Source organism: Gracilinanus agilis, chromosome 2 (assembly GCF_016433145.1).
Source record: "Gracilinanus agilis isolate LMUSP501 chromosome 2, AgileGrace, whole genome shotgun sequence".
Lineage (NCBI taxonomy): Eukaryota > Metazoa > Chordata > Mammalia > Didelphimorphia > Didelphidae > Gracilinanus > Gracilinanus agilis.
This window is the reverse complement of record NC_058131.1, coordinates 381,508,813-381,528,652: the sequence shown is the minus strand read 5'-3', so window position 1 is coordinate 381,528,652 and position 19,840 is coordinate 381,508,813. Positions and strand designations below refer to the sequence as shown.

General features: G+C 33.6%; 1 protein-coding gene across 1 annotated transcript in view; it reads right to left on the bottom strand.

Annotated features, from left to right (window-relative positions):
• Positions 1–19,840, bottom strand: part of RNF145 (ring finger protein 145) — an 88,825-nt gene that overhangs the window by 48,048 nt on the left and 20,937 nt on the right. The window contains exon 2 of the mRNA XM_044664462.1: positions 14,791–14,899. Coding sequence (XP_044520397.1) covers positions 14,791–14,899 — 109 coding nt within the window. The remainder of the gene's footprint in view (positions 1–14,790; positions 14,900–19,840) is intronic.

Sequence of the window (19,840 nt, the reverse complement as noted above, 5' to 3'; positions counted from 1 at the left end):
TCCAATTCATTTATACATTCAGTCAATAAATATTTGTTAAATACCTACAATTTTATCTCATGCAATGATGACCAATGTTTAAATGTAACAAAAACTATTCAGAGTTTGTGGTCACTTTCAATCACTCAAAAAAAAAAAGAAAACTTTTAAAGAAGAGGGGATGAAACAATTCTACATGTATAATTTACACACAATCTGGTTGTTTTATCTTCTGTAATTAGGCTTTCATGTGAATACACAAATACAAGTGTAAAATATAAGTAATGTTTTATTAACATTTTATAAAATTGTGGTAAATGCTCCTGTGAATAAACAAGTTTATAAAAATCAATATTCATTTCACTTAAAATAGCCACTAATGAACTTATTTTTCTCTCTGGAGAACCTAAATATTAGTTCTACATATTCAATAAAAGGGGGCAGAAATAAAAAACCCAATTTCTATGTCTTATTTTCAGTCAAACAGACAAAATAGTAGAACTTTTTTAATCAACCCCTACTGCCCTGCCACTGAAAAAAAAAAACAGAGCACAATAAAAATAACAGAGGTTTGGTTTACTGAAGCTATGTTTTAGGGCATAACTTAATGGATTGTTTGAAATAATTTAAGTTATGGATAAGAGAGTCTAGGATTGTAATTCTTCAATTCTATTTTTCATAAAGTTCAATTTTTTAAGATGCAAAGAAGGAATGAAATGTATCAAGAGCACATAACAATTTTTTAACTAAGAAGACTTGCATGATGATATTTATTATTAGGTTTGTCAGAGGAAAGTAATTCTACTCTACTCAACCATGAATAATAGCTTTTTCTTCTCAAATCTCCTTCTCATTTGGGCAGTCTGTAGAATGTAAGCAGTACTGAGCATTTATTTTTTTTAAGAACCCTTTTAAACCTAGTCAGTATCCATGACAGCTTGTTCTCTCTTCTGACTTTATAGTATTATTAAATGTGTAAAGCATATTGAAATTATTCTCTTCAGAATAATGTGCAACAAAAAGAAATTACTAAAGAAAGGAGGCAATGTGATACATTGAAAAGAATGTTGGATTTGGAGTGAGATAACCCAAATTCAAATTCCACCTCTGGGAAGTATAACCCTTATGATAAAGGGCAAGCAAATGAACCTTTCTGGTCTTCAATTTCCTCATTTATAAAATGTTGGGATTAGAATGGATGACCCCTAAATTTTCTTCTAATTCTAAATATGTCCTATAATATACTGTTATTTTATAATAAACATTCCTTTCTTTAAAATTCAACTTAATTACCATCTCCTACATAAGACCTTGCTTGATTCTTCCAAGTTACCAGTGACCCCAAAATTGCTTTGTATATTCTTAATATATATTCTATATTTATTTACACATATGAATATTTATCAGAATGTAAAGTTCTTGAGTGCTGGGACTTTTTTTTTTGTCTTTGGCTCTACAGTACCTTAGTTTTAGCATATAGTATGTATATATTGAAAATTTACTTTACATTTGCTTCACACATATTTTGTATTTTATCTGTTTACACAAAGTTTCCTTCACCAGCAGAATGTTTGAATACAGTTTCCCCTCAAACTCTTGGTATAAGGGTACAATTATCTTTCTTCTTATCCTAGCACCTACCACAGGGCAAGGACTTTCTTATCTATTTGGCACAAAATGGGTGTAGACCAATGATCTTCCATCAAATGCTCAAAATGCTTATGCAATTTGAATTTAAAAGCTCATATCACAAAAATATTAGAACAAGATCAGAGATTTTAATAGAAAAGGAAAATTTTTATCCTAACAAGGGAGAGCAGAAAAGATAAAAATAGAAAATATCTATTTCATGAAATTGAAAGGCCTTTGCTTAAAAAAAAAAAAAGGCTTAGAAAAAAAGAAAGTCATGGATTGGGGATTTGCATCAAATGTTTCTGATAAAATTCTCACATTCAAGATACAAAGGTAATATATGGTCAAAGGATATAAGCTAACCTTTCTCAAAAGAACTACAAACTATCAACAATAATATGAAAGAAATTAAATAATGAATAAGAAATTCAAACAAAACTATACACACTGAAAATTAGTGAAGATGATAGAAAGGTGAAAACTGGTAATGTTGTAAGGGCTGTTAACACAGGCACATTAATAAGATATTGTTAGTGAAATTAAGCATTCTAGAAAGTAATTGGGAACTATATATTTAAAAATTTGAAGAACATGTCCACAATCTTTAACGTAAAGATCTCAGTACCACAGAAATGCCTGAAAGAGCTATTCATACTAGTACTTTTTTGTAGGAGCATAGGACAGGAGCCAAGTACGTACCCATTGATTAGATGGGTAAACAAATTTTGGTACACAAACATAAGACAATATCACTATATTAAAAAAATGAGGAATTCAAATGTAATGGCAAAATACAAAAAAAAAAAGTAGAATCAGAAAAACAATGTGAGCCCAATGGATATAAAACTGAACATAGGGGGCAGTGGGGTGGCTCAGTGGATTGATAGCCAGGCCTAGAGACAAACTGGCAAAGATGTCAAAAGACAAGATAGTCAATTTGGAAGCAGCTGATGAAAAATAAGTGAACTACTCCCACAGTTGTGGAGAGCAATTTGCAATTATGCAAATAAGATAGAGAAGATACCCTTTGACCCAGGGATTCTCACTTGTTAGGTTAAATCAATATAACAAAAAATGATAATTCTACCTAAATTAGTTTACTTATTTAGTGCAACACTAATCAAACTACCAAAAAATATATCATAGCTAATAAAAATAATTTAAAAATTTTTCCTGGAAGAAGAAACAGTTAAGATATCAAAGCAATTAATGGGGGTCAAGAAGAGTGAAGGAAGTTGGCCTAGCCATAACAGATCTTAACTGTACTATAAAGCAATAATGATCAAAATAATCTGGTACTGGCTAAAAAATAGTAGCAGACTATACAAACAATACACAGAAGAAAATGAACATAGTAAACTAGTATTTGATAAACCCAAAGATCCAGGCTTTGGGGGTAAGAATCACTATTTGACAAAAACTGCTGGGAAAACAAAATGGCAGAAATAAGATTATAGTTCAATATCTCATTTCATATATCATGTAAAGGTTAAAATAAGTACATGATGTAGACATAAGGGAGATACTATAAGCAAATTAGGGAAGTATAAAACAGTTTGCCTACAGATGTATGGATAAAGAATTTATGACCAAACAAGAGTTAGAGAACATTACAAGAGATAAAATAAATAATTTTAATTATATCAAGTTTAAAGGTTTTGCACAAACAAAACCACTGCAACCAAGAAAACAGAAAAGGGGGAGGGACAGGTATAGTTTACAGCAAGGGTCTCTGACAAAAACCTCACTACTCAAATATATAGAGAATTGAGGCAAATTTATAATACAAGCCATTCTCTAATTGATAAATGTTCAAAGATTATGAATAGGCAGTTTTCAGAAAAAAATCAAAGCTATCTAGCCATATGAAAAAAATACTCCACATCACTAATTAGAGAAATACAAATTTTAAAAACTGCAAGGTATTACCTCACACCTAGCAGATTAGTTAATATGACAGAAAAGGAAAACCATTAATGTTTGGAGGAGATGTTCTCTAACTCTTGTTAGAGAACAAGACAATTCCAAAGGGCTCATGCTGAAAAATATTATCCCTCCGGAGAAAGAACTGATGGAACCTGAATGCAGATCAAAAATACCATTTTTCATTGTTTTTTAATGTGTCTTCTTCCATAATAAGAAGAATATGAAAATATTTTGTATGAGAGCACATGTATAATCAATACCAAATCTTCTACTTCTCTGGGTTGGTGTATAAGGAGGGAGGGAGAAAGCAAGGGATAGAATTTAAGAACTCAAAATGATAGAAAATTAATACCAAAAATTGTTCTTTCATGTAACTGGGAAAAAAAGAAAACATTACTGGGATGGGGTGGGGGGATGACAAGATTTGGCAATAATTTAGATGGATGGAAGTAGAAATTAAAAGCTGAAAATGAAATCAAGGTTGTAAGCCTGAGTGAATGGGAGGGTGATGGTGATGACCTTGATAATAATAAGGAAGTTTTCACTCATCTTTCCTTTCAGAGGACCAATGGCATTATGGGTTGATGAATTGTGTATGAACTGAATTTAAGTGAGGCAGAATTTCGCTGAGTTGTCAGGCTCATTCTGTCTTCTAGTCATCAAAGTTCAATGGCAAGACAAAAATCAAGAGGACTGGCACTACTCTGATGCAGTGGATGACCATGGCATATCTGATGGCTAACCAAACTTCTTCAGCCACCTTCATGGCCATAGGAACAAATTGTTCTCCTACTCCCATTCTGCAGGAGGAAATCTTCACATGCCAGAAATAGACATCCCCCTAACTCACTATGGGTTTGAGGGCTGTCAATTAATCTCAACCTGGTTTGGCCTATCTGTTGAGATGCTTCTTGGAGCCACAGGTGAGAGTGGGTAAAAGATGGACACCAAAGGTAGATGAGCAGCCACAAAAAAGGTTCAGCAATCCCTTACACCAGAGGTTTTAGTCCTCACTAAACAGAAAAGAGAGGTTGCCACTCCTCTTAACAGGATGAAAGAGGTCCTATAACAAACACATTGCCACCTATTCTGTGACAACGAACCAATAAAGTAAGGTATAAAAGGAAGCTCTGGAGAGAAGGATGAGTTATATTTGTTTAGTTTGAGATGCCTGCAGAATATCTGGTTTGAGACCTATAAGGATTAATTGGTAAACTGGGACTAAAGCTGAGAAGAGAGATTAGGGCTAGGTACTTAGAACTGGAAATCCTCAGCATATATAAGTGAATTCAAGGGAGCTGTTGAGATCTCCAAGTAAGATAATATAGAGGTAGTAAAGAGGTAAAAGAGGAAAGGGTCCAAGACAAAGCTTTGAGGAAAACCCACAGTTCCTGGACTGACCTGGCTGAAGAAATAGCAAAGAAATAAGAAAGAGTAATTGGACATATAAGAAACTGTAGGAGTGAAATGTCACGAAAACCTAAAAAGAAGAGATTATATCCTAAAGGCTATTGCTATAGAGATTTCAATAAGGTTAAGATATAAGGTCTGGGAATTAAGGAATCAATGGTAATCCTTCAAATTATCTTTCTTAAATTTCCTGATTCAGGAGTCTATATTTTGCCCTCTAGTTCTAATAATCTGGGCGGTTTTCACATATGATTCTTTGAAATATCAGGTCTAGACTTTTTCTATACCACAGATTTCAGAGAGAATAGTGATTCATAAATTATATCTCATAGATGCGTTTTCCAGGTCAGCCATTTTTAGTTGGACAGCTTACATTTTCTTTTATTTTTTTCTATCTTAATATTTCTTGGGTCTCAGTCATTGATTTGATTTAGTTTAGTTTTCAGGGAGTCTATTACTTGGGAAAAGTTTACCACTGTGTGTTCTAAACACTTTTAATCTTTCCTCCAGAAACTTTGTTTCATTTTTTAAAAATGTATTCCTTCATTTCTTCTCGTGATTCATGTAATCCTTGCTGAAAACCCATTTTTAAAATGTTTGCTTGTGATTGTTACAAAGCTATCTCCTTTCAGATAGATCTCTAGATTTATTATGGTTTTTGATAAGTGATCATTTTTTGTTTTAAGGAGTTTTTGGTTTAGTTTAGTTTTGTTTTGTTTTAGTTTTGATTCCTGAATTGAAGCTTGTGCCATGGCCAAGAGCACTTTTAGGTGAGATGGTCAGCCCTACTTAGTCCTACACTTTTACTCAGATATTCAATACCTAGGTTTAAATTCTCTGGCCTGAAACTCTGAGGTTCAGAGCAGAGCTCTTTAGGGTCCTATTTGGCATCCCAGGACAAGGTATTAAGGATTTCGGACTCTTTTAAGTGTACCAGTCCAAATCATGCATTTCCAGACTCCCCAGGTCTTCCAAGGGTCCAGTATGGGTATATAACCCATTTGGAGCTGACAATTTTATTCTTGCTGCTAATGAACAGAGAGAACCACCACATGCTAAAAGTGTATCTATTCTTTCTCTGGTTGTAAAGAAGTTTATAAAACTTGTCGGTGCTGGCAGCAACTTTGATGGTCTTATTCTATTGCCCAAAGGATTCTGGCTGAGTGTGAGTGAATGTGTATGCATGAGCACATGTAATGCATGTGAGTACATACATGCACATACTGAGCTAGAAGAAGCAGTATATTGAAGGTTCTTACTGAACTTCTTGATTATTATTTACTCTAGCACAAATTTCAGATTTCTAACTACCATGAGTGTGGGGAAATGAGGGAGCTGGCTTCTGTTCAGGCAGTCATCTTGAACATGAGTATTCACAATGAATCAACAGCTCTTTCCCTAGTCTGATGTAAATGCTTCAGTATTTGAACTTTTCCTTTTTCTTGAGAAATCTAAACAACTTCTTTGATTTACATTTTTTAGTGTTATAAAAGATTAAAATAACCCCTAAACTCCTGAGAAATAAAACAAGATGAAAAAATGAAACAAAAACTACATAGGAAAAATTTAAAGAATATGTAGCTAGCTTATTTGAGAAATTGGCAAGCCTTACCAAATAACAGAGTCTGAAAAGTAGGACTTAGAAAAAAACAAACCAACAATGACTCCATCAGAACAAGAATTACAAAAATATCAAAAGATTGAAAAATAGAATAAAATTTAAAGTCTAAAATAAAGAACAAGTGACTAGGAAAGCAGATCACAGAGAAATGGTTTAAGAATTTTTAGGAACTTGGATGAGTTAGGTAGCCAGTCAATGGAGCACCAGTTCTGCAATCTGAAGGACCTGTATCCAAATCTAGTCTCAGACACTTCCTAGCTGCATGACCCTGGGCAAGTCACTTAACACCAGTTGCCTAACCTTTACCAATCTTCTGCCTTAAAAAACATATTCAGTATTCATTCTAAAACAGAAGGTTAAGGATTTAAAAAAAGAATTCTTAGGAGTTTTAAGTCATGTCACCAACAAGATAGATACTTTGCCCAAACCTCATGATGCATCAAACCTCTATAAAATATGCCAGAGGAAAAGCTCTCTTCATGATCTGGAACACCAAGAACCCAAACAAAGTTAAAAACAAGATGAACTAATAGCAAGGAAGATTAATTCCTAATCCCTAAAGGGCTTATTTGACATCCCAACCCCCTCATCCACCACACTCCTAGAAGCAGGACAAGAAATAATACAATAAAATTACTCAGACTTCAGATCACAAAAGGCAAAGTGCCAATCAAAATAATCCACATATTAGAAAATATATTATGCTGCAAACTCCAAGACATAGTAGTTAAACTTAAGAATTCCAATGACAAATAACAAATACTACAAGCGACCAGGAGAAAGACCTTCAAATATAAAAGAAAAGAAATTCAAATAACACAATACTATTCTATACCCACCAGAAACCACAGGAGGAAATAATGTCAATAAAGAGAATAATATGTTCCAAAAAGCAAAGGCATTCAAGATGAAGTTCAAGGTGATCTACTCTGCAAATCTGAGCTGGATATGAAATTTTTTTAAAAAGTGCTTAAAACATTCCTAAAACAAAACCGGATATGAAGAAGTTATTTGCTTCTCAAGCAACCTATACAAAAGAAATACAAAAAGGGGAAACAAATTCAGCAATCAAGGTCAACTACAAAATAGCTATAGAGAAGTCAAATGTAAGTGATGGTAGGGAAACAGGTCTGAAACATGGACTAAATCTCATGACATACCATTTACAAGTGAATTGGTGTTTTTTGTGATATTAAATAACAAAATGGAAAGGAGCTTAAAAGAGTAGTGGGGAATAAGAAGACAGTGGGAAATATATAGTCAAAAGCTAACAACAAAGGAGAAGAAAACTCCTGTAGTCTCTCAAGAAGGAAAAAGTCTACAGGAGAATGCTTTATGAAGCAAAGAGAGAATGAAAAGAGGAAGAAGACAAATGCTCCTATATAAGAAGAAAGGTACAGTACAACCTTGTTTTATACAAACTCAACAAATGCAAATTCAGATATTCATGACTGACAATCAAAAAAAAAAGGACAGAAAAATATGTAAAATAATTACATGCTAAATTCACACCATTTTCCCAAGCAACATATAGTTTCACAGCAATTCACTCAACCATGCTTTCTTCACTCTGAGAAGAATTAGTGCAAATCATTACACCGTTTTGCAGGAAACATTAGTTTCTGCATCAGTCTGGTACTGATAAACCTAATAAAAGTAGTTAAGTACGTAGTTATGTTCACATAACAAGTTCATATCAAATGTTCATATCAAATAATGAGGTTCTCAATTATGCATCATTTTCAACTTATATGAAGGCACAAAGGGTTTTGAATGTATTGGTCATGTAAAACAAGGTACAACTGTACTCTATTAAGGGAGATGGGGATGGGGATCTTATAGTGGGTGGGTAATTGAAAGATTTGATGCTGAGAGAACCCTCAATGTACTTCAGAAGAAGGGAGAAATCAAGTTCCTGGGAGTAACTAATACTCAGAAGAGGGGGAGGACATTGATCTAGGGAGAAGATTTTGAGAAACTAAGGGGAGACTGAGGGAGGAATGACCAAAGGAAAGGTAAAGGTTAATAAATTACACAGAACATACCAAAGGACAATCTCCTCTCTATAACCTTCAGGAACTGGTATTTCTAAATGAGGCACAACAGACAAAAGGGAGGCAGGAAGCAAGATCTACAACGTAATAACAGAAGTTTTTATAAGAGGGAACCTAACACAGGTACTTCAAAAGTTTTCAATGCATGAAGACTAGAAAGGGGTGGGGTGGGGGAGAAATAAATAAATCTAAGGGCCAAGAATAAACATCGGCAAAAAAGGAGGACAGCTAGGTGGCTCAGTAAATTGAGAGCCAGGCCTAGAGAAGGGAGGTCCTGGGTTCAAATATAGCTTCAAACAATTCCTAGCTGTGTGATCCTGGGCAAATCTCTTAACGCCTATTTCCTAGCCCTTACTACTCTTCTGCCTCAGAACTAGTACACAGTTTTAATAAATAAATAAAGGTCAATAAAAAGGAAAGAAAAATATTGAAAAGAATAAGGCAGATAATCCATTTTAGAAAAAGATTAAATTTCATTTTATAAACTAACAAAACAAGATGAAGATGAAGAAAAGGATTCTATTTGACTACTTAACTAAGAAAAGGGGGGAAAGGTGAAGAATTAACTAAATAAAAGCAAGAAAGATAAGGAGTTAATAAGCAAAACTCTAAAACTTGGGAAATGGGTTAAAAATGGAAGTGGCAGAGGGTTTGAAAGGAAGAGAAAAGGAGGTAGAAAGAGAGTTGCTTTAAAAAAGGTTAAGCTAAGATAATTGAATTGGTAGTACTGTGTTTATAGATGAAGAGGGGGAACATCCTAATTTGGGAGAGAAAACACAGTATTAGAGACAAACATTGGAAAATAGAAACTTATGATTCCTAACTTTAAATGTGAATGGATTGAATGATGCAATAAAATGAAAAAGAGTAAAAAAAATTCAGAATAAGAATATAAAACCAAAACAAAACCCACATCTTTTGCATATAATAAATTAAACACATACACACATGCGAGCATGTGTGTGTGCAAAACATGGTAATGGAAAAAATTCCTTATGTATCAAATGAATCAAAAAATTAGAGAAATTGTAATCATGCTATTAGAAAAAGCAAAACCATTCACAACATAAAAAGAGATGAACAAGGAAACTAGATTATACTAAAAGAAACCATAGACAACAAACCAATATCATTATTAGGCTTCTGTGCTTCAAATTCTAGCATCTAAATTCATAAAGTAAACGTTAACTAGACTACAAGAAGATATAGATAATATAATTATAAAAGGAGATTTCAATGTCCCTCTCTCAGTTTTGGATAAGTCTTCTAACAAAAACATAGACAAAAGGGAAAATACAGAAATGAACAAATTATTGGAAAAACTAGCATTATGGTTTATATGGCGCCTTCTAAAAGGAACTAAAATAAGAATACACATTATTTCTAAGTAGCACATAGAACTTTCACAAAAAAGACCATGTATTGTGGCACAAATATACTGCAAACAAATATAAAAAGCAGAAATAGCAAATATGTCCTTTAAAGACAATGAAATAATAAAAACAGTAATGAGTTCAGGGAAAACAAACATGACACGCAGACACAAACAGAAACTTAATAAAATTCTAAGTAATGAATGGGTCAAAGGAAAAATTATAGAAGTAACTAACAATTATGTGAAAGAAAATGATAATGATGAAACAACATATCAAAACCAACATACATCTAAAGAAGTCCTTAGGGGAAAAATCATGTCTTTGCAAATTATTCATTAGTGAAATAAAAAAGGGGAGGTTTAATGAGTTAACTATGTTTTTAAAAATTAAAATGTCAATAAACAAATCATCCTAAAACAAGTATGATATATTAATAATTAGAGAATAAACTGTAAACAGAAAAACAAATGATAAATAAAATAAAAAAGCTAGTTCTTTGACAAATAAACCTTTAGTGAAGCTGATTAAAAAGAAGGGGGCAGAAAATCAAATCAACAAAATAGCAAGTTGTGTGCAAGGTGAAATCATGACAAAATGAGAAGAAAAAAATAATAATCAGACCTATTAGACAGCCATCTGCTAACAAAACTGACAACACAAAATAGTAAAGTACCTTCAAAAATATAAAACACAAGGGAAGATAGGTGGCTCAGTAGATAGAGTGAAGCCTAGAGATAAGAGGTCCCAGGTTCAAATCTAGCCTCACCCACTTCCTGACTGTGTGATCTGGGCAAGTAACCTCAATTGCCTAGCCCTTAGTGCTTTTTCTGCTGCCTGATTGATACTTACTATCTATTCTAAGAAGGGGAGAAGGGGAGGGAGAGAGAGAGAGAAAGAAAGAGAGAAAGAGAGAGTGAGTGCGTGTGTAAGGGAGAGGGGGGTGGCAAGGAGACCCTGATCCTAATGGATTCACAGAATTCTATCATACTTTCAAAGAACATTCTGCATATATGCTATGCTAATTATTCTCAGAAACGAAAAAAGAAACCGTCCTACTAGAATCTATTTTTATGGAATATATTTCTAATTACCTAAACAAGGGAAGGATAAAACAGGGAAGGAAAACTATAAGTCAATCACCAATGAATAGTGATTCAAAAATGTTAAAACAACATCTTGTAAAAGAGACTGCAGGTATTGATCCAAGAAATCATTCATTATAGTCAAGATGGATTTATATCAGGGATGCAAGGATAATCGTTCAACATTATGTAATTAATACATCAAATTAATCAAATTAAAAATAAACATTCAAAACCAAATAATTCTCTCTAGAAAAGCAGGGAAAGACTGAAAAAATATGATACTTACTTACGCTTAAAGAAAAAAACTAAAAATTATAAGAGGAACTTCTCAAAAATATTTTTAAAGTATCTAAAACTAAAAGCAAGCATCATGTGAAATGAGGAGAAACTAAATTTTTTCCAGAAAATAGAGCAGTAAAGATAGCCACTTTTACCGCTACCAGAAGTGCCAGCAATAACTACAAAACAAGAAAAAAGAAATTAAAGGTATGAGAAATATTTGCTAACAACAGAGTGGCTTACTTGGAAAAAATCTAAAATCAGCAACGATATTAATCATCAGAAGCTTCAAAGTTATGGGGTACAAAATAAACCCACAAGAATCAACTGCATTTCTATATAATAATAATTAAATTAAAGAGGCAATAATACAAAGAGAAATCTCATGCATGGATTCAATTACAAAGTGCTCCTTAAAGAAATAAATACTTGGAGAAACAGAGTGATTATGCCTGAGCCATACCAATATAATAAAAATGACAATACCACAGAAGTTCATTTACACTTTTAATGCTATACTTATCAAATTGCCAAAAAGATAACCGATAAAACTTGATTTTTTAAAAAATTCATTTGGAAAAATAAAAAATATAGGCTATCAAGGGAAATGATGAAAAAACATAGGAACAAAGGTAAAATAGCACTTACAGATCCCAAACTATTATAAAAGAGCAGTCGACAAAACCATCTATATTAGTTAAAAAATAGAAATGGGGGTAGCTGCGTGGCTCAGAGAATTAAGAGCAGGCCTAGAAGCAGTCCTAGTTTAAAATGTGGCCTCAGACACTTCCTAGCTGTGTGAACCTGGACAAGTCACTTAACCCCTATTGCCTAGCCCTTACCACTCTTCTGCCTTGGAACCAATATACAGTATTGATTCTAAGATGGACAATGAGGGTTTAGAGAGAGAGAGAGAGAGAGAGATAGGTCAATGAAAAACAGATTAGATAAGAGGCAATCAGAAACAATGGAACTCAATAACCTGGATGTTCAATAAACTTGAAACTATTTGATAAATCTAAGAAAAAAAGAAAAGAAGTTTTAGGCTTTGACCAACAAATTACACCATAATGTACAATACATTCTAAAAGGAAATATGTGGTTAGAGAAATGCAAATTAAAACAACTTTGCAATACCACCTCATACTTATTAGATTGGCCAATAGGACCAAAAAGGAAAATAATAAAAGTTGATGGGGATATGGGAAAACTGGGACACTAATATACTGCTGGTAGGATTGTGAATTGATACAAGCATTTTGAAGAGCAAAATGGAATCATGCCCAAAGGGCCATAAAACTATTCATACCCTTAGATCCAGCAATACCACTATTAGATCTGAAAACCAAACACATCAGATATAAGGGGAAAGGACCTGCTTGCACAAAAATATTTTAGCAACTTTTTTTGTAGTGGCAGAAAATTGGAAACTAAGAGAATGTCTATCACACACTAGGGAATGGCTGAACAAGTTATGGTATATGGTTGGAATGGAATACTATTTCACCATAAGAAATGATTAACAGGATAAGTTTAGAAAAACCTGGAGAGATTTATATGAACAGATGGAAAGTGAAACGAGCAGAATGAAAAGAACACTGTATTCATAAACAAAAATATTATATGATGCTGCATTCAAAGTATAAAATATTGTATTTTTCAGGGACCAAGTGTTTTATTCTTAATATTTTAAAGATACATTGCAATATTAATAATTAAATATTGCATCTTATTTGAGGTATATTTTCCCTTAAAATAAAAATAATCCTTTGCCACTCTCCAAAAAGAAAAGATGTATTTTTTTATTAGAAAAGAAAATCTACAGAGTAAAGCACTGAAACTTCAAATAAAAAATGACAGTCAGAAAATATTTATTTTCCTCTGGCATTACTTTGGCTTTTGGTTCCTCATTCCCCAAAAGCCCAAGTTTTGCCCTCTCTAGAAAAATATAAATAATACATGCCTACACTGAATAAATTGTTGTGGCTGTCATAGTTTCAATCATCACTCAAATTCTGTCTTTACTTGAAGGCTAAACGTCTGAAGGAAAAGTAGCATTATTATTGCTAATGTGAATTTAAGACATTTCACTAATTCATTGGACCCAGGATCTTAAAGGGTTGATTCTTTAAACAGAGCACAAATTCTAAAAGGTTCTATAATAGGTTTCAAGTGCATTTCCAAAGAGACTTTTCAGAGGATCAATCTAGTTCTAAGTATGGAGAAGTTTTTATCCAATAAGCTGGCTACTTGATCAATAGACTGGCTACTAAGTGATGTATTCTCTGACCATTAAACCCATGAAACAATTTAGTATAAAAATAATCCTCAATTTATAAAACAGAACATTTATCTTTATTGATTCCTTATTCTTGTTAGTCATGTTCAATCATGTCTGACTCTTAATGATCCCAAATGGGTTTTCTTGGCAAAAATACTATAATAGTTTGCCATTTCCTTCTCTAATTCATTTTACAGATGAGGAAACTGAGGCATACAAGATTAAGGGATTGCCCAAGGCCACATAGCTAGTAAGTGCCTGAGTCCACATTTGAACTTAGATCTTCCTTGACTACCAATGCTCTATCTACTGTTTAAAAGTAATAGATCTTCTTCCTCCTATATTTGTCAGTATTTTGTAGTATAATATTGCAAATAAATTCCATTGAATTATAAAACAACAGTATCATTATCAAGTGCAACACATTAAGCAGTAATTCCAAATGGTCAATTTGGATAGAGACTGCTATAGCTTTCAAAGTGATTTCCAACAATACTATCTGTAGAACCATCAATATCAATTATGTTCCTATCACTCTATCCTCATTGATAAAGAAAAATGGGAAAATAACAGTTCTCTAGTCTTTATAAGTAATTTGCCTAGGTAATGTCCTTTATTGAAAGAGGCAAAAAGTTCCCCTAACATTTCTAAAAGCACTAGCAGGGGACTTGTTTTATGCAGATAAAATTATTCTACCTAATTTTACTAAGATGGTTTATAGGGTCATAAACCTAAAGCTAGAATAGATGGATTTAGTCCAATTCACTCATTTTACAAATATGGAAATTGAGGCCTAGAGAAAGGTTAAATGATCCACCCAAGGCCATAAAGGCTGCAATTATCTGAGTTGATATTTGAATACTGGACCCCTGAATCCTCTGTTAGTGCTTTCTACTCACCACTGCCTCCTTATCAAGATGGTATATAATGTTTTATTATAAAATTCTCCTCTCTCTCTCCCCTATTTCCTCTCTCCCACACTTTTTTATATATTCTTCCAAAAAAATTTATTTTTTTCCAACAAACAAAATGTTGAATTCCAACACAAATGAAATCACAAGTCTGGACTCCCACAAAGTATTTTTTATTAGTAAGAATAAACTTCAAAAATTCAAGCCATATATCAAAAATGGTAATGCATGCTTACCTGGAGATCTGATGGCCAGCATAAAGCAACAGTGCAGTAAGAAAGTATAGGTAAAGCTGAACCAGATGCTGTCTAGGTAAGGTAAGAAGCACAACACTTAAGATATACCCTGTAGGAGAAATAAAAATAAAAGCTCAAACAAAATACAATATTAGTTCTCCAAATTTAATTTAACATAATTTTAGAGTAACTAAGTCATCTTAAAACTTTAAAGCCAAAACTCTGAATTTTCTTAAGTCATTGCTGTTTCTCTTGAGAGGAAAAAATTATGTGGTCATTCTGTCATTATTATTTATTTAACTATATTATTATTTATATAACTATCATATCCCATTTGAGTAATGATCAAAGAACAAAAATAGCAACTATGAACCATTTGAAAAAAATATTCTAAATCTCTAAAAATTAGAGAAATGTTCTCACATCCATTAGGTTGGTAAAGCTGGCTAACAAAGGAAAACAAAAAATTTAAAGTAGCTGAAGGAAATGAGGCAAATTAATGCTATTAGCAGAGCCATCAATTGATCTAGCCATTTTGGAAAATAATTTGAAATTATGCTCCAAAAACTACTAAACTATACAAACCATTTGATCCAGCAATATCCTAGTAGGTCTATATCCCAATGATATCAAAGAAAGAGAAAAAAAGGTCCATAAATGCAAAATGTTAAAGACTTTATATTTTAAACTTGAAAAAAAAATCATCACTTGATCTTTCAATCCCCGCTATCATACTATTTCAATTCTGCCGAACATTCGGTTTTGCAAGTTACAGGAGGCTATCTCGTTTAATTCAGTATTTATCTGGCTGTGTGAGAATCTATATAGAATTGCTCGTGCTTTCTTCTTTATTTTTGTCTTTATTATCAGTTTTTTGGGCATAAAAGGGTCCTGATGACATAGGAACTGAAGGAGTTATAGCCATAACAGCAGCATATAAAGGTTTTGTAGGAAATTAGAGGGGAGGAGCCTGAGGTGGACAAGGTAATCAGTAGAAGTGAGATTAAGGAAATGTTGAGGATTTGGGGAAAAATTAAAGTTTATTGAAAAGACACACCCAAAAAAATTTGCAACAGGTCGAGCATTGGAGCTATGTAACGATACTTGTTTCACACATTATTAAAAAAGGTTCTGAAAGGGAGGAAGAAAAGGTTTTTGTTGAAATGGCCTCTAAGTAAAATTGAGTAAGTGTGGCAAAACAGCCAAAATTCAATGAAGAAAATTATGATAATTAGGTAAAAAAATAGCAATTAAGTTTAGCAATAAAGTTATATATCATAAATAATGTGTAAGGTCAAATTTGCATTAAATGTTGCTTACATGTGTAGAGAGTAAGTTATGTTAAGCAACAGGGCATGAAATGAAAACCTCTGCCAGCATATTTACCTGACCTTGAAGGTAAATAAAATTTCATAAGCAACTTTATTTCCTTACATTCTTTCTTATTATCTATAAATATATTTATTTGTTATTTATAAAGTACATTTTCATATTTAAAAGCACATAAAACAAAACAAAAAAAAAATCGATGTGGTTTTTTGGGGCCTGAACAGATTAACTGCATTTCCATTCATGTAAATGGGGAAATTTGATTTGACACACAAGCAAATTGAGTTACAAGCTTGGCCATCGAATGAATTAAACTCATGTGTTAAGGTACCACTTGGCATATATCCAGTATATCCAGATCCAGTCTCTCTCCTGAGCTTTAGTCTCAGATCACCAACAATCTATTGGATGTTTCAAACTGGATATCCCAGAAACAGCTTAAATTCTGCATATCCAAAACAAACTCATTATCTTTTTCCCACTACTCTCTCCTTCTCTTCCAACTTTCCCTACTTCTGTCAAAGGTGCCAGCCATTCTTCCAAATTCAAAACTACGGCATTATCTTCCGCTTCTCCTATCCCACGGATCTAATTGTTAAACCTTGCAGTCACAACATTTCTATCATCTAACCACTTTTTCCACTCACACAACTACCACCTCAAGTTCAGGCCCACATTACCTCTCATTAATTATTAATTATGTAGATTAATTTATGAGTTTCCTCATTAGTCTCCTTGCTTCAAGTCTCTTCTAGCCCGTTCTATGCACTGCTGCCAAGTTAAATTTCTTTAAGTAAAATCTGATCATGTTACTCTCCTATTCAATCAACTCCTACTGCATCTAGGATAAGATATACCTGCCTCTGTTTAGCATTTAAAGCTCTACACAACCTGGCATCAACATATCTTTCCAACATCACTGGATATTACACCTTTTCCTTCACTCTGAGATCCAGCCAAACTGGTCTTATCTGTTCCTCATAACATTTGAAATCAAGTCTTTGTGTCTCTGCACTAGTCGTTCTACATGTCTAGAACGTACTCCCTTCTAACCTCCAACTCAGAGTCCTTCTAAACCTTTAAAATGCAGCTTAAGTATCATCTTCTTCATGAAGCCTTTTGTGATTCTCCTAACTGCTAGTGTCTTCCCTTCCAAACTACCTTATATTTAACTATTTTGTATACATTTGGTTTTATTCACTTTATATTTATGCTGTATGTATATTTTACATTTACTTGTTTTCCCCCCATTAGAATGTGAGCGGCTTTTAAGTACTTTTACTCTTTGTATTTGTGTAAGTACATAACAGACACAGTAAATACTTATGATTAATTGATCATAAAACATTTATCAAGTGTTTACTATGTCCAAGTTGTATACATGCATCTCCAACCCCAACTTCACCCACATTCTAGGTCCATATCCCCATCTGTTTACTGGATATTTCTACTCAGATGTCATATTTAGTATGTCAAAATAGAACTCATCTCTTTCCAATTCCTTTCAACTATCTCTCCCATCTAACTTTACTCTCAAGAGCAGCACCATGATTCTCCTAGTCACCTGAGTCACAAACTGGATAAATTTAAATAAGTCAAACTATGTTTATTCCTAAAGTGCACTGATATCTAGCTTTATTATTTGGGATGATGCTGGCAACTTGAAATACAGGAAAACAATCAGATACATCTGATCAAGAATTTGATATTAATGGGGATGCAGACACTAAACGATAACTCTAGTCCAACTATCAATAATATGGAATTGGGTCTTAATCAATGATACATGTAAAACCCAGTGGAATTGTGCATCGGCTAAGGGGGGTTGGGGGAAAGGGAAAGAACATGAAACATGTAAATATGGGAAAATATTCAAAATAAAAATTAAAAAAAACAGTCCTTTCCCTAAGTCAATAAGCTACTCTAATATGGAGATAACAAAGGACTGAGTCATTGCACCAATCACCTTGAAGACATGATAAAGACTAGTATAAGCTGGATATGCCTAAGGGCAGTCTCGATTCCTTGGCATACTGTAAAGCCCTAATAAATGCTTTTCTATTCATTCTCATGGGACCATCTCTACAATCTCTTCTTCCTCCTGTAAATAATTACATATCTCTGGCAACTGAGGTCTGATTATAAACTTATCCCTCAAGCAATAAAGATCCCGTGACATACTTTACCTAGAATTCTACCTTTCCCTAATGCACACTCCAACACTCAAGTAAAGTTTAAACTTTTTCTTATGTGAATTAATGAAGGACTTTTAGAACTTAGGACCTCTCTGAAAGTCTCCCAAAAGCATGAGAGAAGGGTAACATGATCAGACTCATAATTTAGGCATATTATTTTGACAGCTATATATGCAGCATTAGAATGGAGAGACAGATAACTGTAGGATTTGGCAACCAACAAGATATAAGAGATGAAGCTGTGTCTGTAGAGGAGAGACAGCAAGTGCCATGCAGGCTGAAACACCACAACCACCTCCTGTCCTTGAATCTTAGTAGAAACAGCTCAGAATCCTGAGTCCAAGGTCCCTGTGGATGTAACAGACCAGTCTATGTAACCAAGGAAAAGTCAAACATTCTTGCTACCACCCATGCCATCATCTAGCCAGATGCCATTGACAGGAAGGTTAAGCCCAAAAGTCCATGAAACAGGAGCAACCCCACCGCCAGTCCAGGGAAAATCTCCTACACATATAGTCTTCCCCTATTAGAATGAGATCTTGCTTTACTATTTGTATTCTTAACATTTCACACAATGATTTTCACATACTAATCACTAATAAATGCCTTTTCACCCATTCAATCATTCATAGAAGGCAATCTTCCGATGGAAGGCAAAGCAGTAAGATTAAGAAATCCCTCCTGAAAATGAGATTTAAGCTGACTCTTGAAGGCAGTCAGAGTATCTAAAAGGAAGAAGTGAGAAAGGAGAGTATTCCAGGCATATGTAATAGCTGATGCAAAAGTACAGAATCTGGAGATGGAATAACCAATGGGAGGAACAAAGTGTGTGGAAGGGAGTAAAAAGACTAGAAAGGTAGGAAGTAGACTGTGAAGGGCTTTAAATGCCAAACAGAAGAATTTTACAGTTGATCCTGGAACTACCAGTTTGCTAAATAAAGGATGAGATGGTCATATGAGTACTTTGGCAGTTGAATGGAAGGGACAGGAAGGGGAGAGACTTGAGACAGGGAAACTAACCAGAAACCTATTGTAATAGTTCATGTGTGAGGTAATAAGGGCATACATCAGGATGCTGGCAAAGTGAGTGATGAGAAGGGATATATACAGATATTACAGAGATGTGCAGATACAAACAAGATTGACAACTGAACAGACAGAGGAAAGCCAGAAGAAACATTAAGAGAATAGATGCTGCAGGACTTGGCAACCAACAAGATACAAGGGGTGAAGCTGTGATATCTAAGATATGGTGATTCACATAGGGGCTACATTACATCACCAAAGGACTTTAGAAAGCATTATTCTAAGGATTTTGATATCTTGTGCACAAAAGAACATAAAGAACATAAGGGAGCTTTTCATCACTACTACCAAATGAAAGTGGGGCATCAGAAGAAAAAAATTTAAGAAGTCAAAAGGTATTAGAAATCATAATATAAACTAAGAATTTGATCAGGATTCTGCCTAACAAGAAGAAATTTGTTGGTGAAGCGACAGAAAATTTGGGGACAAGTACAATTTGT